The sequence below is a fragment of the Asterias rubens genome, chromosome 7 (genome assembly GCF_902459465.1).
Source record: "Asterias rubens chromosome 7, eAstRub1.3, whole genome shotgun sequence".
Classification (NCBI taxonomy): Eukaryota; Metazoa; Echinodermata; class Asteroidea; order Forcipulatida; family Asteriidae; genus Asterias; species Asterias rubens.
In genome coordinates this window covers 5,962,931-5,990,076 of record NC_047068.1, presented here as the reverse complement: position 1 = coordinate 5,990,076, position 27,146 = coordinate 5,962,931, and the positions used below count along the sequence as shown (strand labels likewise).

The window sequence follows — 27,146 nt, the reverse complement described above, 5'->3', positions numbered from 1 at the left end:
GTTATCATGACGACTAAAAGCCACAATCACAGACTTGGAACCAAGTCTACGCAAGACCCCCCTAAAATGAGCCATGTTTGCCCCGAAATGCCTCTTAGGAAACCTTTACTCGGTCTATTCAGAGCTGTTTATTAATATTATGTGTCTTTTTAGAGCAGTATTATGGGTTTTATTGAAGGCAATCGTAGTGGTGTGTATAAATTATTTTATTCAATTTAACATGTCAATATATATTTCTCCCATTAAAGAATAACATCTGTTACTTCGTTGAGTATTTGACTTTTGTGTTGGCTTTGGCTACGGCTACGGCTGTTTAGAGACAAGTCATTCACTCGGCGTTGAGGGCGTAGCCACTGCATGAAGCCATACATATACACACGGCTTTGGGCTTTTTCCAAACCTTGAATTAGTCTCGGGATCCTGCGAAGAGTGCAAATGTACTGAAAAGTGAAATTCGTTTATTCATTTCAAAATAGTCGCGTATTTTAAACAGCATCGAAAATCTGGAACCGCTATGTCCACGCAGGAAAAAAAACACATTGTTTGAATAAACAATCTGAGAAACGCATCTGACAGTAACGTTTCTCAGATAAAACTTTTATCGGATAACTAATATATTTTACTAAAACTATTCTGAAATTATTGATTTATACTATCGAAAGCTGTTTTACTTCTAAAACAATGTTTGTATTGTCATTCATTTTAAAAGTTATTACCAAAAGTATACCTTGCCCTTTAAGGTGTTTGTTTTTAATCAACAATAATCCATCCCTTCAATTCGAGCTGAATATAGGTTTATTCGTCACCTAGTCACAATAAACGTCCTTCCAATTGTTAGATCCGCTTAGCAGTCTATTTTGGGCAAAGTCATTTGCATAATATCAATTATTTAATCCACCCCTGCGATGACACTTTGGTGTGTCGCATTACGAAATCAAGAAAACAGAACACACATCGACAGATGAAGAAGGATCGTCTGGATTTGCCGCAACGTCCGACATCAGTTAATTCAGAGAGAAATTCATTATTTCTGCTGAATATTAAGGAAAAGGGTAAGCTATGACACTCGCTTATTCTAGCGTATTATTTATGATTAAGTTGATGTTATTCCCCTTTAGCGAGTGCCGAGGAGTAAACAAGCCACTGCGACTCTAAAGCCTCTTTCACACGAGAGCAATTTAGCAAGGGTCTCTTGCTAAATTTTAGCAAGGCTTTAAAAACACCAAAGTGTGCCTCGTGCGAAAAGACAAATATTGTAGAGAGTCCAAAGATCTTCAAAAGATCATTTTTATAGAGAAAAAGAAACAGTTCATGGTCATAATTTCTTTGAACTATTTCCCAACCTTTTCCCAGTCAAAAAAAAACACTAGTGGAAATAGTCATACACACAGTTTCAGTTTTTGTCACAAATGTATGTTTTTCAAAATACAACAAGTCAACAGATACAGCTACATTGGATAGGGTAGCACCAACATTTTTATTATCACACCCTTTTAAACCCCGTTGATAATAACAGTCCAAAACTTCAATAACAAACAACTTAAATGTACACTTGTCCACCCTAAGAGCGTAAAGCAGCTGTAGATAAAACAAATACATACAAAAATGTAAAGAACATATTAATGAAGTATTCAATTATTTACGAATTTATACTTAAACCAGAAAAGGGAATCAGAAAATCACTCGACTAAATACAACCTTCTTGTTTTTACCGATTTCCCATCGGAGAAAACCAAATTTCTCAAGTTTTTATTTTGCGATTTTTTTAATTTGTTTTCTTAATTGTGTTTTGTTGGAAAGTAGTTTAATTTCGGAAAGTAATGATCTGAATATCCAAAACTCAAATTGAATGTGAGTTTTTTAAATTAAGCAATTTCTCGACATCCCTGTTTGACAGAGATTCTGCTATATGTTCGAAAGGTTAGCCGTCTATTTCACAAAACTTTTCCTAACATAGGATTAATCTTAAGACGTAGATACGTTCGGTAGATACGTGCACTTTATAAGACTTCGATATTATTATTATTATTAGAACGAGTAAAGTTCCGTATCCGAAGACGTAGGACGCATTAAACCCATCCTAAGTTAGGACGGGTTACTCGTCCCAACTCGAGATGGGATTATTCCTAGCGTTTCGTGAAATCGGCTGCAGGGCACTAACATATTTCATCACACATAAGTTTAAAACAATTAGGCAGAGACAACAGCAACGATTCAAAACAACTATAGAAAACATGGAACTATAAATACCTAAACAAAATGTGGCAACATCAATGCTGATACGTATTTTGTCCCCTTTGTTTGACATTATTTTTTCAGATCGCTGTTGCAGTTCCGATGGCAAGGCTCTGTCTGGTCGTATTATGTTCTCTGGTTCTGGTTGTAGCTGGCCAATTGGAGCATCCGTGTGATGGAAGCTGCCACGAGATACAAGGTAGGCAGTTATGAATTAAACAGATTCGTTTTCCTCCTTTTTTCATAGATGTAAGAACTAAGAAGTCTCCCGACATTCGAAAATCTACTCCGCAGTAGTGATAAAGTTCTCATGAGAACAAAAAATCTACCCGGCAAGTAGACAAATACACTCAAGCAGGATAGTTTTTTTTTTTTTTAGAATGGAGAAGTCTCCCGAACAATATCCGATAAAACTACTCCGCATAGTAGAATATAGAAAGACAGTTCTGTACCTGTAGATACCACAGACCAGATGCCTTGTTCGTGCAGTGCCTCAAATTACATTATTCAAAGATGTCATTAAGCAATGTTATGAATTCTGGTTTAATGAAACCAATGACTCTCAGAGAAGGAACTTTAAATCACTATAAGTCAAGGAAACGAAGAATGGAATTTCAATTTTAAAAGTCGGAGGAAAAATCCCAGAGAGTTATTCCAGTGAATATAACCCGGGCGATCAGGCGGGAATTTGAAACCCAATCCGCATAATTATTCCACACGACAGGATTCATACTGGGGTCCCAAAAGTGGTATGCAAGGAAAGATCACCTTATACCCTAACCTGACCGCCCCCAGAAGTATCACTGTGTTTCCTTCATTAATATTATAGAATACCTGGGTATCAGTCACGCGTCGGTGTCATACAAATTAATCTGGTAACCATTATCTGTGCTAAGCAGATTCCGAATTAAATTAAAATAAAATAAAAAACTTAAATTTAATTTGAAACTTGGTTTTTTGTTTATAGTTTATTATGGGTTTGTTATTCCACAATGGGGGAAACGTTGTGTGACTTGTTTTTGTTGTGCCCCCCCCCCCCCTCAACAAAAAATACTTTACAGATGCCGAGGCGTGTGATCCAGCTGATTTTGATGGCCACTCTGACTGCGACTGTTACACATGTTCATGTAGGCTGGTCAAGGGTGGTCTTACGTCGTTCGTGGCTTGCTGCATAGAGTAAGCTTGATTTAGCGTTTAGTGTTTAAACTTGATTTAGTGTTTTCTTTTAAATGGTTGATTCGTAGGCTGGCTGGCTGGCTGGCAGGCATGGCTGACTGGTTGGCTAACTGGCTGGTTGACTCGCAGGCTGGCTAGCTGGCTGGTTGGCTAACTGGCTGACTGGCTGATTGGCTGACTGGCTGACTTGCTGACTGGCTGACTGACTGGCTGACTGACTGGCTGACTGGCTAACTGATTGAGTGGCTGTTTGGCTGATCTGCTTACTGGCTGACTCGCAGGCTGGCTGACTGGTTGATTGGCTGACTCGCAGGCTAGCTGACTGGCTGGTTGGCTGACTCGCAGGCTAGCTGACTGGCTGGTTGGCTGACTCGCAGGCTAGCTGATTGGCTGGTTGGCTGACTCGCAGGCTAGCTGGTTGGCTGACTCGCAGGCTAGCTGACTGGCTGGTTGGCTTACTTGCTTACCGGCTGAGTCGCAGGCTGGCTGATTGGCTGACTGGCTGACAGGCTAACTGACTAACTGGCTAACTGACTGACTGGCTGGTTGGCTAACCTGCTTACTGGCTGACACGCAGGCTGGCTGACTGGCTGACTCGCAGGCTAGCTGACTGGCTGGTTGGCTGACTGGCTGGTTGGGCTTACTTGCTTACTGGCTGAGTCGCAGGCTGGCTGACTGGCTGACCCAATTGGTCGACGAAGTTGAGAAAATAATGGAATCAAATATTTAAGTGAGAAATTACATCTTTCTCCAAAACTACGTTACTTCAAAGGAAGCCGTTTCTCGCAATGTTTTTACTACCAAAAACTCTCCAATGCTCGTTACAAAGTACGTTTTCGTGCTAACAATTGATTTGAGTATTTACCAATTGTTTTCAGTGCCTTTTAACGGCCTAAAAATGAATTCTATCGGCCTTTAAAAATGAATTATATTTTCTTCATTTTTTTGCAGGGCAGAGAATACAGCCCCAATTAGTATTGCTGCTGAATGCATAAACATTGTGAAAAGGGACTCAACAGGAGTTTGTAATTGGAAGACTGTTACAAAACAAGACCCAGCAGTTGAGTGCCCTCCCCCTGCACAGGACGACGGTGGATTTTGATGAGAATGGAGAAGTGCGAATGAAAATCTGTTTAAGAAAAAGGAAATAATTATAGTCAAAGGGGTGATTAGCTTTACGTTAGTTTAAAATAATATGACACAACACATTATAACTGACTGAACACTTTCAGAACATTTTATTTTATTTATTTATTTTCATTTATTTTATTATTCTTCCCGTTGGATTATTATTAACTGATCTTTTGATTCACACCAGAAATAAACAAATAACAATATAAATAATAAAAACAATAACAGATTATTAACAATTTGGTGACGAGCCGGATGATGATTTGGTTTGGTTATTCATTCTGGTGTCAAGACTGAAATATTGCTTCTTGTTGGATCTTACACCTTTTGAAAGTAACTATAAAAATTTGGTATCGTGTATGAGTCGTAGAAAAATATCTTTAGCACCATCTTTGTCTGATTCCCTGTAACTACCTTGGTATTGAGAGTTTTGACACTTAATTTAACAAAAGAGCCAGCCTATAACATTCCCGTACTACCTTATTTGTGTTGCGTTGCTTTGAAGGGAAGAAAAGCAAGATATGGCCGCGCCATGATAAACTCCAATTGGAGAATTTAAAACGCTAGGTGACAGCAGACTTGCTAGTTAAAGTTCCATTGCTTACGTAGTTCTGAACATGCGCACATAATCAAGATCAATAAGTTTTAAATTTGGTGACCAATTTTGGGACCAGGCGTACCAAAAGACATCTCCTATTGACTTGCTTTTGGTTATTGAATAATTTCTGAAGCATCTCGACAAAAGTTTATTAAAAATAGTTTTAGGTGAACAACTCAAAATTTGAGTAATCGCTCCATAAAAATAAAATAAAACTAAGATGCTAAAAGAGCAGATTTGAAGAAAAATGTTCCTACTTTCGTCACCGTGTATTATATAATTATGACGGGTTTGATTGTGGCATCCTGATACGTGAAATTTCTTCAAACGACGACTTCTTTCGGAAACTTTAGAACTTTAAACACTTATAAATCAACTAACGTAACAGTATGTAACATTATCTTAAAAGGGCATTGAAAAATATATTAAGAAATTGATATTGTTAAAGTTGGTTGATAACTGTACATCCGTATGGATCTCTATGAGGTTAGATATGAATAAATCGACACACGTAATGACGCTAAGCATGTCAATTGTTTTTCGAAATTAAAATTTCCCTCAAAACCAAGATATCTTCATCCATTTCTCAACGCACACAAGTGTGTATACGCCAGCCACCATGGACCTCCCATAAATTGTCCCTCTTTTGTTTATACCTTAACTTTTTGCAGCATCTCCCTTTGGTTTTGTACACGTTTTCAAACCGTGGACCCTTCCCGAACTGTGTGGACATAATGTCCTCTATTGTTATAGGTCCCCGGTTTGAATGTGTTTACCTACCCAGGTGTCTTCATGTCTGATGTCATACTGCTATAGACCTTTTAACATCGTGCTGCATCTTGGTCACGTTCCTCGTATCGATTAACAACAATGAATGCTGGTAATCATTTTACAAAAGGGAACCAGACTATCATTGTTCTCCAGCCTCAGTTTGGTAACATTGATATCAACGAGATAAATTCAAGATGGCTGCGTCATGATAAAGGTCATTAGTAATTAATTTGTGCTTTACCAGATATATAATAACGTTACTATTATGTTATGCCTACATCATAATGCACCGTAGTGTCGTGTATTTCGATTTATTAGTTCTCCCAAAAATATTTAGCGATTATTTGAAAGCGACGATATCAAGGCCGTGAATTCAATGTAAAACGGATTGAAAAGTTTTTTGAGGTGAATCAATTTTTCAACATCTGTTTATCCACTGTAGGCCTGTTTGTCATGTATTATTTTAAATGTAACGTATGCAACAGAGTCTTTGAAAAAGACTGTGCTTGGGTCGAAACCTCAGGTCACTTTTGGTGACAAATTTTTAGTCTGTGACGACTATTGTCGAACACGAATTTTAGCTTAAAGGAACACGTTGCCTTGGATCGGACGAGTTGATCTATAAAAAGCGTTTGAAACCGTTTGTTATGAAATGTATACGGTTAGAAAGATGTTTTAAAAGTATAATATAATGATCCACACAAGTATCACTCAAAATTGCACGGTTTTCTTTTTACGTCGCGAACTATCACGGTCGGCCATTTATGGGAGTCAAAATTTTGACTCCCATAAGTGGCCGACCGTGTTCTTGGACGAGGTAAAAAGAAAACCACGCAATTTCGAGGCATATTTGTGTAGATCATTGTATACTACTTTTAAATCATCTTTCTAACCATATGCATTTTATAACAAACGGTCACAACACGCTTTTCAAAGACCAACTCGACCGATCCAAGGCAACGTGTTCCTTTAAAGACAGAGAACACTTTTGGTAATTGTCAAAGACTAACCTTCACAGTTGGTGTATATAAAATAACAAACCTGTGAAAATTTGAGCTCAATCGGTCGTCGAAGTTGCGAGATAATAATGCGGAAAAAACACACACTTCTCACACGAAGTGGTGTGCTTTAAGATGCTTGATTTCGAGACCTCAAGTTCTAAATCTGAGGTCTCGAAATCTAATTCGTGCAAAATTACTTCTTCCTCGAAAAGTACGTCACTTCAGAGGGAGCCGTTTCTCACAATGTTTAATACTATCAACCTCTCCCCATTGCTCGTTACCAAGAAAGGTTTTATGATAATAACTATTTTAAGTAATTACTAATAGTGTCCACTCCCATTAACATGTTTTTGTAAATCTTAAAGACCTGCTTGAACGAAAATGTCAAGTCGTGAACTTTGCTGAATTCCACTTCAAATGTTTTCGATGAATAAGGAAATCGAGTCATATGATTATAAATAGGTTTCAATTGTGTAAAAAAAACAATCATTTTGTATGCCCTTGTCCAGAGCTTTTTTGCGAGATTTGCGAAAAGCCCCGTTACGTAATCACTCTCAAAACGTCATAAGTAGATATAGCCGCTTTGTTGCAGCGTGGATGTATAACAAAGCAAACTCTCACAAATGACGTCAGCGGCATTGTCCTTTGACGCCCGCTCTCAACGGCAGAAGTGTTTTTAGTTTTTCAAAAAACCTTTAGGTAGGGGCCTGATTTTTTAATCGATAATTACGAAAAGTTCAGAAGTGTACACATATCAAAATTACATTAAAATGGTGAACAAGTGCATTATAAACAAGTAAAAATACCATTTCTGTTGAAACCATTCCGCTCAGGTAGCTGTTTAAAATTAAGCTCAACCTCAGACTCGTTTTCGTGCTGGTTAGATGTTTGTCGGGGTGGGGTTTTTTCAACAAAGGAACTCGACACAACTCCATGGAGGGGATGTAAACGCAAAGCTGGCACAGCAAATCTCTCTCTCATACAAACATTGGCCAACGTCTGTGATTGCACAAAATCAAGAAATAGTGATTCAGTAATTAGACACGATGTTTTGAGTACTAATGGTGAAATCAGCAGTTATAGATTGGCCGGATACGAACCCACAACCTTGTGAGTGCAAATCCAATCACGTTATTGCTTTGAAGCCGGATGCATAAAACCAACACTAACAATCCCTTTTATTATGGTCAATAAATTATTTTGTTTCTCTATGGCAAATTTTAATATGTCCTCTAAACCATCTGCCATTGATCTGTCTGATAAATGCATGCAGACACACAGTTGTGTTGTTTGAGGATTTTTTTAATTATAAAATCTATATTTTGTGTTTGTCAACAGCCCTCACCTGATATTAGGATTTATCAACAGGCTTAAAATAATAGCACCACTAAGCCATTCCAATGTCATGATATCAACAATGCTTACACATCGAGAATCAATAGTTTGACAAACAGCAATGAATAATTATTTAATTCAGATGGTTTGAAGTTTTTCAGACAGCTCCGTGTCCCATAGATAGATTATAGGGGCGTCTCTGCAAGCCTCTTCTTCTGTGCTTCAATTTTCGGGGTGACTTTTTGAAGCGTATTGCCACCATGGGGATAAAAAAAAACTCTCTCTTGTCATGTACGTACACGTCCCTTATCGTGTACGTACACGTGACTTATTGTGTACGTACACGTTAAAGGCACTAGACACTATTAGTATTACTACTCAAAAAATTGTATAAAAACTTACTTGGTAACGAGTAATGGAGAGCTGTTGATAGTAAAAAGCATTGTGAGAATTTGCGGTTTGGGTGTCCTTTTAAGAAAGTTTATAGCTCTGGATTTGTTTTTTTAAAGCATCGAAAACTATCTTTAAACCTGTCATGGTTTTCTAGATTTAATTACATCAGGTTGTGCATGGCAAACCTTTTTTAAATTGCAGTGAAGTTTTACTGATGTTGACGCAAAATATTAACGATGGGTTGACCAAATTTGAGAAACTCTGTTGCATTCTGGTAAGCACCCACCACCGGTGTGATATGAGATTTTGTCCCAGGAGGTTTTGTACCCGGATATTTTGTCCCCATATGGCAAACTATGAACAAACTTCTTCTGATGGCGCCCTCTTTTGAAGCATCCTCTTCCAGCCCATGTTAATTTTCCATAATATGGGGACCGTATGGTCCGAACATGTGGAACAGAATTTCCTGGGACACCAGCTCTTGCACTAAAATCCAACGAGTGCCCTCTGTTGACACAAATAATGAATTCTCCCCAAACAGCACTCACTTATTCGGATACAAGCGCAAGCCATCAGGAGCTATTTTCGTAAGAAAGACAATTTTTAAACAATATAAGTTTTGAAACAAATAAACACTTTAATGTGTATACGAGGAAGGGCCCCTCGTTCGTAATCGTTATTTTTCGTTTTCATATTTCCATATGACAAAAGATCACGAAAGACTGCCTACTTGATCTTGATCTTGATAAGTTGATTGATCGGCTCCTTTTGGAAATAACACTCAATGAGGTTTAGGTCAGGAGGGAGGAACTCCTCGTCGATTTATGCGTACCTATGAGTGTACGCCGAAACTTAGTGGGGCTAGTGATGCTGGTTTTAAGTAGGGGAGTGAATTCCACCTTTTGCAGTATTGGGGGAAGTATGACTTATGAAAGGCGTTGGTTCTAGAGTAAGGGATTCTAAGGGTAAGTTGGTTGTGATTTCTAGTGGTGATATCAAATATTTGAAATAACTCCCTCTTATAACTCCTTGTTTTATTGATGAATAGCCTAAAGACGCGGGCAGCATAAATAAAGATCACTTATTAGCATCATAGAAGACTCTCCTATTCATCTTATCTCTTGGTGCAGAACGCATTACAGAACGCTCTCTTCGCCTTTCTACCCCACGATCCTACTGGAGGTCATGGAGGTCTACCTCCATGGTCCAACCACCGTCTCAAGGGAGTTCAGTCAACTCGTCCTTTGAAAACTCGACGGGTCAGATAACTCGTCCGGTCAGACAACTCAACAGTGTCAACCATAAAAATATCAAAAAGGTTAATGCTGTCCTGTCACGTGTTAACCACCATGGTTTATCCGACACACTTTAGAACCCAGCTGCACCAATAATACAAACCAGACGGCATTGGCTGGTAACCTTTTTCTAGTGAGTGTAGATTTTCTGTGCTTAGATAAGAATGACATCAAAAGCAAATTGATACAATAGTCGTATTGAACTGACACTTATTGAGTCACGTGATTCACGTTCTAATAACCAATTTGCATATCGGTTGATTGTTAGCTATAATTAGCACCATCAGATCTTTATTGTTCATAAATAGCATCACTTGACCATTCACGAACAGAAATAGTCCGCACCAGTTATTCAGCAGTCGTCAGCATTTTTGTAAAATTGGTAAGTGAAATTTAGATATTTTGTTATCATTTTTTTTAAATATAAACTAACTTGTGTGTGTCAACTGAATGATTGACACAATTTGTTTTGGTCTGGAACGATTTCTAAACAATACAACAGTGTAATGGTTTATGGCGGAATAGGCTAAATGAAACTGCTTGAAATCTGAGAAAACTATTTACTGTTCTTTGGACAAAGAGGTTGTTTTTTAAATGGTGAGTTGAATACCACTACTTTAAGCTGTGTGCTTTGATGAAGACAGGCAGAGCACAGTGGTTGAAACGTGGAGACTTCACTCCGTGCTCTTAACAGGCTGCAGAGAGCGGTAGCAACAGACCTGTTAATCTGGGTGTGTGGGCGCATTTTAAGGGTGTCAAACACTCTTTTCGTGTAAATGTTTTTTGGTATAGATGCTGTGAAACTAGTGATAAGGATGATACGTGCTTGAAGCACTATATGGACCAAGATGGACATACAGATGTATTTACTTTAGAATGAGATTCTCCTTATAAGTGTACACAGCAAAGGAATGTTCAATGTGTGTTTAAAGGCACTGGACACCTTTGGTAATTGTACAAAAACAAACAGTATTATCACTTGATGTATCCCGACATATAACAAATCTGTGAAAATTTTTACTCAATTGGTCGTCGAAGTTGCGAGATAACAATGGAAGAAAAACATCAGATGCCTTGAATTCGATACCTCAACTGAGGTCTCGAATTCAAATTACTCCTTTCTCGAAAACAACGTAAGTTCGTAGGGAGCCGTTTCTCACAATGTTATATATACATGTACTATCAGCTCTCCATGCCTCATTTCCAAGTAAGTTTTTATGCTAACAATTATTTTGAGTAGTTACCAATAGTGTCCACTGCCTTTAAACTTATGTAGCTCTTCGTTCAGTGCCTTTAACTGGTTTTAGTGAAGTGAGTATAGGCCTGGTGCGTTTGGGCGGATAGACTTAAAGGCAGTGGACACTTACTTGGTTACAAGTATGGTGAGCTGTTGAACGTATAAAACATTGTGAGAAACGGCTCCCTCTGAAGTAACATAGTTTTCGAGAAAAAAAGTCATTTTCCACGAAAGTTGATTTCGAGACCTCAGATTTAGAACAAGGCAATAGCTGATTTCGTTTGTTACAACTGCAGAACATTGTGCTCATGCTGAATACGTTTCTCCAGACTCAGATGACGAATATAAGCCCTTATAGAGACATTTGATTTCTCAATAATCATCAGAATTTGAAACTTTGCATGATGAAAATATTAATAGAAAGGCTTGCGGTAACACCATGTAATGGTAATTTTTAACATGAGTTGGGGCGGTTCTGAAAAGAACCGTTGGTTTCAATTGCAAATAGTTAATCACGCTTTAGTCCCCTAACGTAACATGAACACTATTGGATTTGAGGCATAAACATGAATACTGTCTGAGATTTTGTCAGTTCTACCAATCATATATAATACCTTTCAATTGACATGACTTTTTTTCCCCCATTACAGATCAAAATGGGAAAACTTTCCCTTCTTATCATGTTCTCTCTGCTCGCAGTGTTAGAAGCTAAGAGGCATTGCTTCAACTCGATGCAAGGTTTGTACTCGAACCTCGAAACCATTTTATTTGATCGGATTTGGTTCTATTCGTTTCGATTTGATTAGATTCGATTCAAATTTATTCCATTCGGTTGTATTCTACTTGACCTGATTTGAAATTTGGTTTGATTCGTTTTGATTCGATACGATTCGATTTTATTCGATTTAAATTGATTTGATTTGAACTTGATTTGGTTTGATTCGTTTTGATTTGATTAGATTCGATTTCTTTAAATTTCATTTAATTCGCTTTCCTTATTGATCACTTCCCCCTATACAGTGGACACAGAGTCTGTTCAGCGTGACGAATCAGGCAAAGTGACTGGGGGCTCCCTCAACGCCCAGCCGATTACCAAATGCAACAACTGTACATGCACTGTTAACGGGCCTACTACCTGTTTATTGGACTGCTGTACGGAGTGAGTGTCTCCAAATTGATTTGAAATTCAACATGGATTGTTATCAACACAATAGGCCTTTATGATGTGTTAATATAAGAGCTTACTTGTATGGGGTTTGGGGCATTGCATTGTGAGGTATCAAAATATGTTGGTTTGCGGTATATAAAAACTTGACAGGTAGAATTCTTCTACTACCACGAAACAGATTGTTTGGGTTTGTCAAGAGACTTCTTTACTCTCCGTAAGCAAGTTAACATAAACGTGTGAAGGTTACCACATCAGCCGCATTAACCTGTAACGAAAACGTATGTTGGCCCCAAAGGTGCATCACATCTCACCATTACAGTTATAGTGTAAACATTTATTCCTCCATGCTTAAATTAACTTGAGAAAATAGAATTAGCTGTTGCAAACAACTTACCAACCAAATGGACCGAGAGTATAAATGCAAAAAAAAAAGTTAATGGCCTGACGTTTCGAACCTAGCAGAGTCTTTCTCGAAGGCTAAATGACAACACAACAAACATGAACAGGTAACTAATTGAAACAAAAGCAGTGAAGTGGAAATACATGAATGGGGTTAGACAGCATACATAAAAAACAGCAGGGGGTAAACAATGAATAGGGGGACAAAAGGGGGGGGGTGAAGGGAAGGGCTGGCTTGACCACAAGCAAGAAGATGGAAACACAAAGGACAACATCAAGGGTGGTGAGGTTGGGTAAACAGTAATTTATTAGTGAATGAGGCTCAGGCTAAAAGGCTATGGGGAAAAAGGAGACGGCAAAACAAAAGGTTTATTAGTCGTTTCCTTCTTGGATGTTCAGACCATGGGGTTGAATGGTCTGGAGGCGTCTAATCCAGAGTTTCTCCCTACTCAAACGCACAGTCTCTCTGTGGTTGCCTAGTGCCTCTATGCCCTGTAAGATCATGTCAGAAATGGAGTGATTAGGAAGATTGAAGTGATGACCTACAGGTGTATCTAGCTTTTGGGTCTTGACTGTAGATCTGTGGCCGTAGAAACGCCTCTTGAGTGTAGTTCTTGTTTCACCACAGACTCTGCAAGATATGAGATAAATAAGATTAGTTAAATTAACTTCACAAATAAACTGAAGACAGAGTGTCAGAAACAATTATTTTGTAATACTAAGAAATATTTCATAAATGTTTTAAATCTCGTTTCAGAACTCCAAGAGATCCCATTTTTGACGAGAGCAAATGTGAAAAGGACTACAGCTTCACTGAAGCTTGTGAGTTTAAACTCAAGAAAAAGAACAAAGATGACCCGGCGCCGTGCGTTATCACTGGTTATAAGGAATAATCTTAACATCTCCATTCCCTGTGAAAGTTCAACATAGAGTGCACTATTCAGACATTTAAAGGCACTGGACACCTTTCGGTAATCTCTAACGACCAGCATTCTCATTTGGTGTATCCCAAAGTATAAGATAAAAGCTGTGAACATTTGTGACTCAATTGGACATCTAAGTTGCAAGAGAATTAAAAAAACACCTAAGCTGCATTACTTTGCATAATAAAAGATGCATAATAAAAGGCTACATCAGCTGCAGCTGGAGTCTTTTAATATTTGAGTAACAAAATAACTCCTTTCTCAAAAACTACGTTACTTAAGAGGGGGAGCCGTTTCTCATAATGTTTTAAGCAATCAACAGCTCTTCATTGCTCGTTACCGAGTAAGTTCTTATGCTACCAATTATGTGGAGAAATAACCATTAGTGTCTATAGTGTCTTTAAGTACAGTTTAGCTTGGTAATTGATTAAAATTTACTGTTGGTTAAAAGTGTCCTTCACCGATAAAATACTGCCGAATGAAAACAATCATGGCGCCTTGGTAGGGTGAAAAATTCGAACTAACAACCTTCATGCCATTTAATCAATGCATATCAAAACATAAATCAGCCAATATTATCGATATTTCAAATGATTACAATTTAAAGTCGGATACAGTGTTTTTTTTTGTAATTGTTATAAATGATCGTAATGTAACCGGGGATGGTCCTGAAGGGAATTTTGAAAGCTCAATCTTTTCGTTTGTAGAAAGTTTATCTCCATCATTTGGATTCAAAGTCCCATTTTATTATTTTGTCTTTTATTAGGCCTATAGGCATTTTGTTGATATATTTCGCATTATTTTTTACTCTTTCGTCGGGTTCCCTGTATACACCAATGTTGTAAGATGCCGATAGGCCTTTGTGGATACTATAGTTCAGATCTTAACTCGGGACATTAAAATAGCTATAATTAGGCTTTGGAACTTGATATGATTGTTTATTTGTTATTGTTTATTGTTACAAAAAGCGGATAGCCGCCACTTACAGGTAAACCATTAACAAAAAACCCAGATAAAACCATGTTTAGATTCCGTCATTAATTGATCCAAAAAAGACAAAATTTCACAACATTGTCGATCTCAAGCAAAAGGCCTGTTTTTTTTGTTGTTCAAAACAGTGTGATGTTTAGGTGTGTCAATGACGTTGTTACGATTATAAATACAATTGCCGTTATTGATTTGCTGTTGATAATGATAGAGCTGAATTATTTTTTTTTTTTCAATTTCAAAACAAATCGATTTCATAATACCAAGAATTTCTCGTGTCATCCATAAAGCTGTTTTATTTTGTTTGTTAGTGTTTTTGTTTTTTTAATAATCCAATGTCATTACATCTCTCTATTGTTCGGTAGTATGCGTGATGTTCGATTGTATTGACTAATGATTCGAGAAAAACAAAGGGAACGACGTTATTAATTGAATTCGTATTGCCACACCCATACCTGGATAGCCCCGAACCCTCCCCAACCCATTTCACCTTCTGGACAGTCAAATGAGAACAAAGCCCCCATCCCCATCGCGCCCACCAACCCCACCACACACGCAACATCCAGTACCCCCTGCTAGTTCGTCCCTACACAACTGGAGCGTCTTGAAACAAGACTAGTCTCACATCTGAAAAGTCCTGTTAAAAACACTGGTAATTGTCAAAGATAAAAACAATGTCACATGAGTAGTGTCCAGTGCTTTCAGATGCTTGTCCGGGACCTCAAAATCTAATGCCGAGGTCTCAAAATCAAATTCAAATATTTTAGTGGAAAATTACATAGTTCTCGAAAAGTTCAGAGGGAGCCGTTTCTCACAATGTTTTATACTATCAACAGCTAGCTCTCCATTACTTGAGCCAGTAAGTTTTTTCATGATTGTGATTATTATTCAGAGCAATTACTTAGAGTCTCTATATGCCTTTAAAAAGCAAAGTTGTTGAATTCTATTTCTTTACAAAAACATGGCTTGACGTTTCGACTTTAACTAGCAGAGTCTTTTTCGAAGGCTTAATTACAACACAACAAACATGAACAGGTAACTTAGTGAAGACATGTTCCCTTTTTTAGGTGATGCTTAATGCCAGGGCACAACATCAAGTGACACAGTTGAGGTTCAATTTGTAAGCAGCGTCACGAGCAAGCAAGTCAATTTTTTTACTCAAATCTAAGATCATCAGAGATTTGTTTCGCTCATTTTCTGAGTAACGTCATTTCAGGCAGTGCAAATCAGTTTCCACAGATTTATTTGATCGATTTTCCTATGTTTCGTCTTTATAGCCACGGTAGTTTTTGTAGTACTCGTTGGTTGAGGGTACACATTCCACTGGTTTGGACCGACTGTGCAAGTCTACGATTCTCGTTGGTTTTTATCTTATAATGGAAAAACAAACATCTGGATAAAAAAGGACGAGAACAAACCGTGTGGAAAAAAACAAATCGGAAAAAAACAAAAATATATATTATTATTTTGGTGTGATATATTGACAACATACGACGCCGATACATAAAATCTATGGTTATTAAGATATTTTAAAAGTGTAAAGATCCACACAAAATATGCATGGCCGACAGTTGCTAGTTCGTTTAGTTTGCGTGGATTGGTATTTTCGAGTCTACTTTAAAATATATTGTTGTTGTTGTTGTTGTTTTTGTAAAAAACGGTTTCAAACGCTTTTCGTAGACCAACTCGCCCGATCCGAAACGTGTCCCTTATTTTCGATGTTTCAAATTGTGTAAAATCCTCTTTCAAAACTTACGAGAAAGTGCTTCTCGAAACCCCTGCCTGATGAATGAAGACGCGTTTCAATAGTCATAAGAACCCGCGAACAATGACGTAATTAACAAATAAGCTGATGCAAGCCTATTGATAAATGTTGACCAATAGGCACGCATGTAATTAACGCCAATAGCCAATCAGCGTTCCCATTCGGGACAAAGAACGCTTCCTGCTGCGCATACATAATGTCACTGGTACCCCGCAAAAGAATTTACGTTATTAAGCTATACGGGACCTACGTATGGGGACAACCTCATAAAGGGCAGATTTTTCATCAACCGCCATTTTAACCTGAGACAGCAAGCAGAATGGCTCGTACCAAGCAAACCGCCAGAAAATCTACCGGAGGAAAAGCTCCTCGCAAGCAGCTTGCCACCAAGGCAGCCCGCAAGAGTGCCCCATCAACTGGTGGAGTGAAGAAGCCCCATCGTTACCGTCCCGGTACCGTGGCTCTCCGTGAAATCCGTCGCTACCAAAAGAGTACCGAGTTGCTGATCCGCAAGCTGCCCTTCCAGCGTCTGGTCCGTGAGATCGCCCAAGACTTCAAGACCGAGCTCCGCTTCCAGAGCGCGGCCATCGGTGCCCTTCAGGAGGCCAGCGAGGCTTACTTGGTCGGTCTCTTCGAAGACACCAATCTCTGCGCCATCCACGCCAAGAGAGTCACCATCATGCCCAAAGATATCCAGTTAGCCCGTCGAATCCGTGGCGAGCGTGCTTAGATTGTGGTTCTAAGCATCACACAACACCCCCGGCTCTTTTCAGAGCCACCAAATATTCTAAAAAGAGATGAAGTTTTACTGTCTGATAACAATAAATTTGATGTATAAATACTTGCTTGTAAATTATCGCTTTAATATATTAACCTACCTAACCTTTATCTTTTGAGTGATTCCCAGCTAGTTTTTTACCTGGCGTACCTGTCCCTTTTCATAAAAATGCGTGTTGCCCTTTTTACAAGTTCTTCATCCATCCATGGTTAGTAAAATTTGAACTGTAAATGCATAGGCAATAATATTGCCTATACTACGTGTTATCAGTCGAGTTTCCTTGCTCTTTGGCTGAAAGGGCAGTACTTTAACCATGAAAATTTTCAACAACCGCGCTAGACCTCCAAAAGCCCCAACTTCACAGTTGATGGTTGTTAGAATGTTCAGAGAAAATGACCTTCGATCGATGGGCATTCACTCCTTTGGCTTTTTTATGAGGGGTTCTTTTTACATGCAAATAATGCATGCTGCACACAGTGCATTGCGAAAGCACTCCGTTTGCTTTATATGGGCATGGTTTTTCTACCTCGAGTCCATGGTCTGAGGTTCTTTGTTCATGCAGTAATGTATGCCGCACGACTGAGGCACTTGGCAAATATTCCATGCAAAACTGCTTGATTGGGCTCCCAAAATGAGCTTCTATCGCTTGGTAATTATCACATATTATTGAAATCATTACTCGAACCACAAAAAAACATTCATAATTTCGAGTAGGGCCTACGTTCGTTTCAAACATGAAACCGTTTCAGTTGGTACAACAATAAAACAACGTGGGAACATACATGTATAATACACGTACATCCCTACATACATGTAGATGTACAGCACATTAGCATATTTGTTTCTTGCATGGAAACAGCGTACCGTTTGCGACACCAGCGAAAGAACAGTGCCCATCTTCATGTACATGTACACATAGACTAGTTTCAAGTCTTAGATCGCGGTAGTCTTTGGTGCAAGACGTTTCTCGTTTTCATTTCACGCACAGCGCGGCCAACTCACCAACAGCGCCCGCACCGACTCACCTGACTTGGCAAAGGGCACACTCCATGCCACCGGATCCGTGCCTTGGTGCCCTTGAAATGCTACAGTATAAAATTACAATTTCCCCATAGGGTGCCCTTTATTACGGAGAAACTGCCTTGGTGCCCCTGCCCTCTCATAAACGAAGCATCCATGCCTTTCAATACGCTTTCTCATCATATTTTCGAAGGAAAAACAAAAAGATTCGGAGAGGAATGAAATAACAATAGGAGACTTTCCAACGCTAGGCGGCAGCAGACATACCGGGTAAATTTCCATTGTTTACGTAGTTCTGAACATGCGCATAATTCTGAGAACAATGGATTTACCCGGTAAGTCTGCTGCCCTCTATCGTCCCAGAAAGTCTCCCATTCGGAAGGAAAATTTAAAATGAAATGTTATTCATAGGGGACGAACATAATCATATTGTACCTGTCCCTTTAGAAGCTCACAGTAACAAAGGTAAGTATGAAGGCCACGATCGCATTTCAATCGTAATCTATATAACTACTAGTTCACCTGGATCACTTAATAATAATATGAAACATTTATATAGCGCTCTACGGAGAACAGAGCGCTTTACATGAGACTATGACAACAAAACAAAAGAAAAACAAACAAACTAGGATGGGTGGGGAAAAAGAAATGTCTTGAGGAGGCTTTTGAATACAGGCAACGAGATCGCCTCTCTCAGACCCGCGGGGAGCTCATTCCATAGGCGAGGGGCAGCTATGGAGAATGAGCTATCCCCAGCTTTCCGTCTAGTTCTAGGAACGGAAAGCCGGGTCTGATCAGCTGATGAGCGGAGTCGTTGCCTGTATTCATCAGCAGTATTGGAGTTTTGGGAATGAACAAGTTCAACCAGATATGATGGAGATTGGGTGTGGAGGATTTTGTAAACATGAGTGAAAATTTTGAAGTTGATACGTTTTTTAACAGGGAGCCAATGCAGCGATGCAATCAGGCCGGCAGAAGGCTGGTCACGGCCACACGCAAATACTACGCAAATACACTTACGGCTACTTACCAATTACGGATACATTTTGCAATATTATTCAGAAATTTAATTCTAATTACAACTTGATATAATTCAAGGCAGGGTGCGGATTACGAAGCAGCGGGTCTCGATTAAAACATAAAGTTAAAGGCAATGGACATTGTTTTGTAATATTGTCAAAGACCATTCTCACTTGGTGTATCTCAACATTTGCACAATAACAATCCAGTGAAAATTTGGGCTCAATTGATCATCGAGTTTGCAAGAGAATAAGGATAGAAAAACACCCTTGTTGCATTACTTTGCATGTGTGTGCTTTCATATGAATAATAAAAGGCTTTTGTGAGAAATTACCTCTTTCACAAATAACTACGTTTTTTTACTCACAATGTTGTATAATATCAACAGCTCTCCATTGCTCGTCACCAAAATACCAAGTAAGTTTTATGCTAAATTATTTTGAGTAACTACCAATAGTGTTCAGTTCCTTTAAAATTGTGAAGCATTCAAACACACACACACACACAGGCATGTTTATGGTGCAGACCGAGGACTTCTCTTTGTTCTCCCAGTGTTTGGACATAATTTATTTTTCAGACGCCCCCATTGGTTTTGTACACAAAATCTACCGAGGACTGTCCCCGGTGTGACTTTTTCCCGGATCCCTTTTGTTAAAGTCCTCGGTCATCAATAGTAGACATGCCCCCCCCCCCCCACACACACAATCTAAAAATGTTTAAGGTTATACATGTGACAAAAAAGTGGGTACATCTCATATAAATCTTGCATAACCTTCAAGCCTGGTGTCACATGAAGCGGGGGTAAAGCTCCGGCGGTCACACGCCCACTAAATCAGTCCCAATCTCACCACGATTGGCAGGAGAACAACACCCACGAAGTTCGTATTCAGTTCACGGCTGCATGAAGGCTACCTTAAACATCTGCATGATAATTCGTCACTTACCAAAAAAACACCATATAATTTGTTAAAGTCATTAAAATATACAACAACAGGTATTTTTATTTCAATAAAGCACACCAACACCCATCATTAAAATGTATAGGGTCAACGAGGGTCAACGAGGGTCAACGAGGGTCAACGTGTACATGCCTCAACAATGACCGTAACACCTTTCTTGATGAAGCACTTTAAAATAAACCATTTTTGAGAAGGCTACATATTGTCTGATGTGGTTTGGATAATTATTTTCTTTTTGTGTTTCTGGTCAGCAGAGTGTGGGTTCGAGTCCCGGTCGTGCGCTTGTGTCCTTAAAAGGCAGTGGACACTATTGGTAATTACTCAAAATAATTATTAGCATACAACCTTACTTGGTAATGAGTCATGTGGAGAGGTTGATAGTATAAAACATTGTGAGAAACGGCTCCCTCTGAAGTGGCGTAGCTTTCGAGAAAGAAGTAATTTTCCACGAATTTGATTTCGAAACCTCAAGTTAAGAATTTGAGGTCTCGAAATCAACTATCTGAAAGCACACAACTTCGTGTGACAAGGGTGTTTTTTCTTTCAATATTATCTCGCAACTTCGATGACCGATTGAGCTCAAATTTTCACAGGTTGTTATTTTATGCATATGTTGAGATACACCAAGTGAGAAGACTGTCTTTGACATTACCATTAGTGTCCAGTGTCTTTAAGCAAGACACTTCTACGATTGCTTCGTAAGTGTCGGGGAGGTAATGCTTTCTGATACCCAAGCCTACATCAGATGGACTGCAAAGGGGTAACCCTGTTTCAGCCCGAGGAATAGGTGGCAATGCCCCTTAGAAAAATTGTTGATTTGTGGCCCACACCTTGAAGTGGCCTTCGGGCCTTGTGTGTCTGGCGACTTGCATACAACTAGCAATCTATGACACAACATTAAAATATCCCAATTTGTCTAAATAACAGAAATAAAACATGGAATACACATTTTGAGAAATCTTGAAATATAATTTCATGCTTGAATGCGGTTAACGGCTTTACACTTACTTCGAATGATTGATTTGTTTATATCGTCGTTTCTTAAAGACACTAGACACTATTCTATTGGTAATTGTCAAAGGCCAGTATTCTCACTTGGTGTATCTCAACATATGCATACAATAACAAACCTGTCAAAATTTGAGCTCAATTATTGGTCGTCGAAGTTGCGAGATAATAATGAAAGAAAAAAAAACACCCTTGCCACTCTAAGTTGTGCACTTTCAAGTGCTTGATTGCGGGACCTCCAAATCTAACTCTACGGTCTCAAAATCAAATTCGGGGGAAATTATTTCTTTCTCGAAAACTACGTTACTTCGTTATTTCGTTGTATACTATCAACCTCTCCCCATTACTCGTTACCAAGTAAGGTTTTATGCTAATAATTATTTTGAGTAATTACCAATATAGTGTCTGTCCACTGTCTGCATTCAGCATTCATCTGACAATAAAATACTTTGCACATATACTGTGGCCATACTTGTCTTGTTCCCTGTGAATGTATGGCAATAAAAGTACTAATGCTCATAAACATAAACGGCACCATACTATTGTCCGCTCCAAAATCGTTTTGAAACCGTACTATAGTTGATCCCCACATGCATTGTTTCAAATGCTACTCATGCTGTACATGGTGCTGTGCTGCTGCAAATTAGATTGTATCACCATCATAACAAGTTTCAAATTCTGCCTATGTACGTGGTGTTACCGCAAAGAGTGCAAGATTGTATCTCCACCATGCAAAGTTTCAAATCATATAGCACAAGGTGTAACTGCAAACCCTTCTCCACCATATCAACATTTCAAATTCTACCCATGTTTAGGCCTTCGTGTTAACGCAAACAGAATCTCACCACGTATGCAAAGTGTCAACTCCTTGGTGTTACTTCAAACCGTTTAATTTTGTATTGGATATAAATGCACCAAAGTATATCCTCACTCTTACGATAGATTCGTTTTTTATTTCGTACATCCATTAGTCACCACTATTCTACTTTATCTTTACCAACCAGTGGAAATTAAAATGATAGATTTATTTTGATCTCCCATCTGCTCCTGTGCCGGTGGGAAAGCTGTCTTCAATCTCATTTTCTCCTATCAAAAACAGTCACTGTTTATCATCCTTCATACGAGACAATTAAAAAATGTAGCGCTGCAGTTAAAGGTAATCAGTTTTTAAATTATGCATTTCACAATAACTGTCTCAATGCGCTTTACATTGTTGCCCTGGTCAAAGGGAATGTGCAGTTCGTAATAGGCTCTTTCAACAATTGACACTTAAAACAATTTGGCTAGAAGCCTACATCAGCTTCCGACAGTATACAGCAAGTTTGAGAAACATTGAGACCTTTTCGCAAATACTGGGGCGCGCGCGTAAAGCTTGGAATTAGATGCATTGTGGTCTAGCTGGTATCCAAATTTTATCCATATCTATCCCACAATGCACCTCATTCAACAGTCTGCGCTTGCGCATTGGTATTTGCGATAAGGTATATTACGAAATAATGTGGTCATGTAAAAAGATTGTGTAGTCCTAGGGATTATTCTTCTATGTGTACATTATTTGCTCCGGATTTTCGGCGATATCTTAAAGAGCGACCATTTGAAATGAAAATGTTCGCATGTTTTATTTTGTTGTATATACTGACATTTACATATGATTACAGCAATCGAACGGTTCCCAAAACGAAAGGTAATCTTTGCCTTTCAACCCTGTCCATAATGGAAGACTTCGGAGGATACTGTAAACACATGGTGCGTTTTGGCGGCCGAAACTGTTTCGGTCTCTGGCCAGTGATGGCCAATTTAACCAAAACAATTTTTGAATAACAACCATAAAACAAAACGCATGGTGGTAAATCTTTTAAAAACCATTGATGTAATACACCTTTAATGATGGATGTGTTGCAAGAGAATGTTTTATCATCATCCGTTATTAATAACAAATCTGGACCTCATTACAGCATTAGCAGATGTGAAGAAATGTACTGTGCTTCTCTGACGCTTCGGTGACGCAAGACCGCCCTCCCGTGACGAGTGGTTAAGCTTTCCGCATTATGAAATAATATTGCCAGCCGTCTTGGAATTAATTAAGTTGGGCTCTTTATTTTTGTATATCACTCTCTCTCTCTCATTAGGTATTTCTGTACTGCGGGTGTTGCGGCTTGCTCGGATGGTTGCATAGCGGTATAAAAATGAATTTTGACGGCTAGGATTGGGCAGACGGTTCCAGGTTTCATTCTGAGTAGATACTATCTCAAGACTTCTCCTTCTCTCAACTAATTGTCGCTGGTCAACAAAACAAAAGGTAGGATATCACTTTCCCTTTCGTCTGGGTTGAACCTTGTTTCTTATAAACTGTACTGTGTTAACTTAATATGTTTTGGGAGAGAGAAGGGTTTATTGTTGTGTTCGTCGCTGTGGTTGTTTTCTCGTTGTCGTTGTCAATGTCGTTGCCGTTTTCGATGTCGTTGTCCTTGTCACCGTTGTCGTTGTTGCTGTTGTTGTTGCTGATGTTGATGTTGATGTTGCTGTTGCAGTTTCAACTGCAAGCAGCCGTTGTCGTCGTCGGTGTCGCTGTCGTTATTCATGTTCGTGTTGCTTATTAAAACACGTGTAAGCCAACGAAACGAACCAATAAGGTATCAGCCCAATTCTCCACGCAGCCTCCTTTTCGTCACACTATATGCGGCCATTGGGTGAAAACTTCATTGACTATTAAGAAAGCCCGCGATAATCTTGGGCCACACAGGTGACCGTATGACATTCTTCTGTCCGTGGGCCCTCTACCGTCTCGGTGCATTCACATCGCCCTGTTTCGGCTCGTTCACTCGGCATCACTTCGCCGTGGGCGTGGATCAACAGCCGACTCCCCCCTCTTAACAAACATCTGTTTTTGTTGGGAAAATCTTTAAATTTTGTTTCACTCTTCATTCACCAGTTCCCCTTTAACATTCAACACTAAGAATGTGGCACTACTATAAAGTAAAATGAGACGTGACAAGTTGTCTGGACAATCACTTATTACGTGTTATGGATGGGGGTAACTTTAAAGGCACCGTGCCGTCGATTTCACCAAACTCTTCCTAACTTTAGGATTATTAATCTTAGGACTGATGACGAGTTCAGTTCCGTATATACATGTACATACAAGTAAGGACGCATTGAACCCATTCAAAGTTAGGACGAGTAAGTAACTCGTCCTAACTGGAGATATAATACTAGCATTTCGTGAAATCGTTTGCTGGCAACCTTTGGTAATGTCAAAGACCGGTATTCTCACTTGGTGTATCCGTATCCAAACATAATGCATGCAATTACAGTGCGAAAACTTGGACTTGGTCATCGAAATTAAGAGAATTAAAGAGAATTAAATCCCTCTTTTTTTTTTTTTACAGTTCCTATGGCGAGTTTTTACATCATCCTGGCCTGTTCTCTGCTCCTGGTGGCAGGTGCAAATGCCTCCTGTTTCCAAATGAGAAGTAAGTCATGACCACGTCATTTACAAAATATAAATCTTCAACTTATTGCAGGCAAGTGTGATGGGTGGCTGGGTGTTGTCACAAAAGGGCAAATGGATTACAACAACGCATGCGCACGAGCAACAAGCGCCAGAATACGCACAGGCCGTCATGATCCAACCCAGCGAAACGGTGTTTGCTTCATTTATTACGAGTTTTTTATTCAGACTGGCGTTATAAATAATGAGATGATGGATAACAGTAATAAAGGCCGTCCAAACAATGTCCATTCATGCGAAATCAACAAATTATGACAAATTACAAAATCTTGAATTTGAAACAAGAAGTTGGATTGAAGTGAGATTCACCAGAGCATAACGTTACGCCTCGTAAATCCTGTATAACTTTGACCAAAGATCCCTGGATACCCCCTGTAGAAAGTCAATTATTATCACTCCTGTGCGGAGAGAAGCGATTTATGGTGATGGTCAAAATTACTTAATGGACCACCTTCGGTCTCAGTTCATAATAACAGCCCCATCAAAAGAAACAAAACATACTCAGATGTAAAAAGTGCCGAGTGGTCTTTCGGCGATTATTTCGAACTGTTTCATCGTGCAAAACAAAACCATTAAAATAAAAGAGAACAAAAGCATCATCCAGAAAGTTGTAATAATTCATCTTGTTGTTATTTTTCTTAATAGCGTCTTGCGAACCGGGTCCATATTACGATGACATTCCCGGCACTTCAACAAAATGTCTCGAGTGCACATGTAACGACAAAGGTGATGCTGTTGGCTGCTGTTACAAGTAAGATTGAAATACTATCATATTTCAGTGGCTGCTTACTTCTCTTATCAGATCGGGAAAGAAATGAGAAGTAGTCCTCCATTCGCCTAGAACTGCGATTAACTTAATGGGCAGGCCATTAGGTTTAGTTTTATCCACCTGCGCCGTTGACTAACAAGGCCTATGAGTGACTGTTAATGTGGAGGTAGAAATATTGCCAGCATATTATCGGATGCATTATGAGTAGTCTACATTGTCGCAGAGTGTAATCGTGAGGTGAAATCTTGACTTCCATTTCACAAGACGAAGAAGCCAAATACTGACAAATTTTACACCTTCCTTTTGGGGAAAAAAAATAATGAATAGACTTGCACGGTCTAGTCACAGTGGCACACAGAGTAGGCTACGTTGTACGGTTTCACATTATTTGGCTTCGTTTGGTTTTTATAAATGAGCATGAAACCCGATATCAGTTTACACCACAACACTTTTGCAAGCTTGTGTTCTGTCCACGTTGTGCGTAGTTACATCATTTTTTTATGATTACTGTAACTTTCTACTTGCGCATATGTTACGCACCGACATCACAAACAATTCGCTATAATAGTAATATGGGTTATCTTTATAATTCCAAAATTAAATAGCGGTAGAGAAAATGGTGACGTCACGTTCGAATGGTCTTTTTTTGCGCGTACCTCTGCATCATGTTTTGTATGATTATTGTAACTTTCTCCTTGGGCCTACTATACGCATCCACCAAATACATGAACAATGCGCGATAGTACAGGTTGCTTTTCTATTTCCAAAATGAAAAAGCAGTAGAGAAAGTTAAAGGGTGACGTCACGTGCGAAGAGCCTAGCCCCCCTCTCTCCTTCCGCCTCTGAACTTTGTTTCTCCTTCTTATATCCTTACAGCATTCCTTATCCTGCTGAGTACGACACGAAGAAGTGCGTGGCAATCTTCGATGAAGATAACTGTCAATACAACGTGGTTCGGGCAAAGAACCCCAGAAAAAACTGCCCCGTCAACGCATGGTTAGGCTAAATAGCGCCCCCATCGTCGAGCTTGGTTTCTCGCCAATAAGACGATCAATTCGTGTTTTGTTTTCTTTTAAACCTGGGTCCGATTTCATAGAGCTGTTTATAAGCACAAATACGGAGCTCTAAGCACAACAACATTATGCTTATACCGGAACGAGTTTTCCATCAGACAAAATACAATTCAGTTGTAACTGATGTCCTTTTCGCTTGGCAGAATTGTTAGGCACTTCTGTTCTAGCAGCTCCCTGAAATTGTCACTGATATAAGAAATAGCCTGAAACAATTTCCTCCTGTTTTATCTGTATATGAAACGACTTTGGCTTATGGCTATGGCTACTAGGTGCATGATACTGCGTTGACAAAGGGCATTTGTTGCGATCAGGGGGACAAACATTTGCTTTGCATGAAATTTCTTCCTTAATAAAAACAGGATTTCCAACCAAATTTTAATTTGTTGCATAGCCTATTGCTTGTTACTGGCATTCAGCTGTTAAATGAAAATCACGTGAAAATTTGGTATGCTGACAGGCTTTATGAAATTGGGCCCGGGGGACTAATTTCATTGAACAAAAAGTATATCTGCTAAACCAGAACACATTTATGTTTTCCGACCAATGTTAACAACAGGTAAAACATGATTTCGAATAATAGCATCTGTGACCGGT

General features: G+C 39.1%; 3 protein-coding genes and 1 long non-coding RNA gene across 4 annotated transcripts; all 4 read left to right on the top strand.

The window, feature by feature from the left end:
- Nucleotides 1-934: 934 nt before the first annotated feature.
- Nucleotides 935-5,664, top strand: LOC117292124. Its single transcript, XR_004519257.1, has 4 exons — nucleotides 935-1,052; nucleotides 2,320-2,434; nucleotides 3,297-3,411; nucleotides 4,363-5,664. It is a non-coding gene; the product is annotated as an uncharacterized LOC117292124 (long non-coding RNA).
- A 4,123-nt stretch (nucleotides 5,665-9,787) lies between these two features.
- On the top strand, nucleotides 9,788-13,903 carry LOC117292123. Its single transcript, XM_033774052.1, has 4 exons — nucleotides 9,788-10,317; nucleotides 11,823-11,910; nucleotides 12,193-12,331; nucleotides 13,497-13,903. Exons 2-4 carry the CDS (start codon nucleotides 11,829-11,831, stop codon nucleotides 13,630-13,632), a joined length of 357 nt encoding a protein of 118 aa, XP_033629943.1. The 5' UTR covers nucleotides 9,788-10,317; nucleotides 11,823-11,828; the 3' UTR covers nucleotides 13,633-13,903.
- Nucleotides 13,904-16,733: 2,830 nt separating this feature from the next.
- LOC117292122 (histone H3.3A) lies at nucleotides 16,734-17,144 on the top strand. The gene has a single exon (XM_033774051.1). It carries the CDS (start codon nucleotides 16,734-16,736, stop codon nucleotides 17,142-17,144), a length of 411 nt encoding a protein of 136 aa, XP_033629942.1.
- Nucleotides 17,145-23,390: 6,246 nt separating this feature from the next.
- LOC117293061 (beta-microseminoprotein J1-like) lies at nucleotides 23,391-26,950 on the top strand. The gene is made up of 4 exons (XM_033775272.1): nucleotides 23,391-23,498; nucleotides 24,589-24,672; nucleotides 25,356-25,461; nucleotides 26,356-26,950. The coding sequence occupies exons 2-4, from the start codon at nucleotides 24,594-24,596 to the stop codon at nucleotides 26,483-26,485; spliced, it is 315 nt and encodes a 104-aa protein (XP_033631163.1). The 5' UTR covers nucleotides 23,391-23,498; nucleotides 24,589-24,593; the 3' UTR covers nucleotides 26,486-26,950.
- Nucleotides 26,951-27,146: the final 196 nt, after the last annotated feature.

Excerpts from the sequence above, each read along its gene's own strand:
- LOC117292123 (XM_033774052.1), top strand. The coding sequence starts at position 11,829 with ATGGGAAAACTTTCCCTTCTTATCATGTTCTCTCTGCTCGCAGTGTTA. Across the intron at positions 11,911-12,192 it reads TTGCTTCAACTCGATGCAAG|TGGACACAGAGTCTGTTCAG; the intron begins GTTTGTACTCGA and ends CCCCCTATACAG. Across the intron at positions 12,332-13,496 it reads TTATTGGACTGCTGTACGGA|AACTCCAAGAGATCCCATTT; the intron begins GTGAGTGTCTCC and ends ATCTCGTTTCAG.
- LOC117292122 (XM_033774051.1), top strand. The coding sequence starts at position 16,734 with ATGGCTCGTACCAAGCAAACCGCCAGAAAATCTACCGGAGGAAAAGCT.
- LOC117293061 (XM_033775272.1), top strand. The coding sequence starts at position 24,594 with ATGGCGAGTTTTTACATCATCCTGGCCTGTTCTCTGCTCCTGGTGGCA. Across the intron at positions 24,673-25,355 it reads CTCCTGTTTCCAAATGAGAA|CGTCTTGCGAACCGGGTCCA; the intron begins GTAAGTCATGAC and ends TTTTCTTAATAG. Across the intron at positions 25,462-26,355 it reads GCTGTTGGCTGCTGTTACAA|CATTCCTTATCCTGCTGAGT; the intron begins GTAAGATTGAAA and ends ATATCCTTACAG.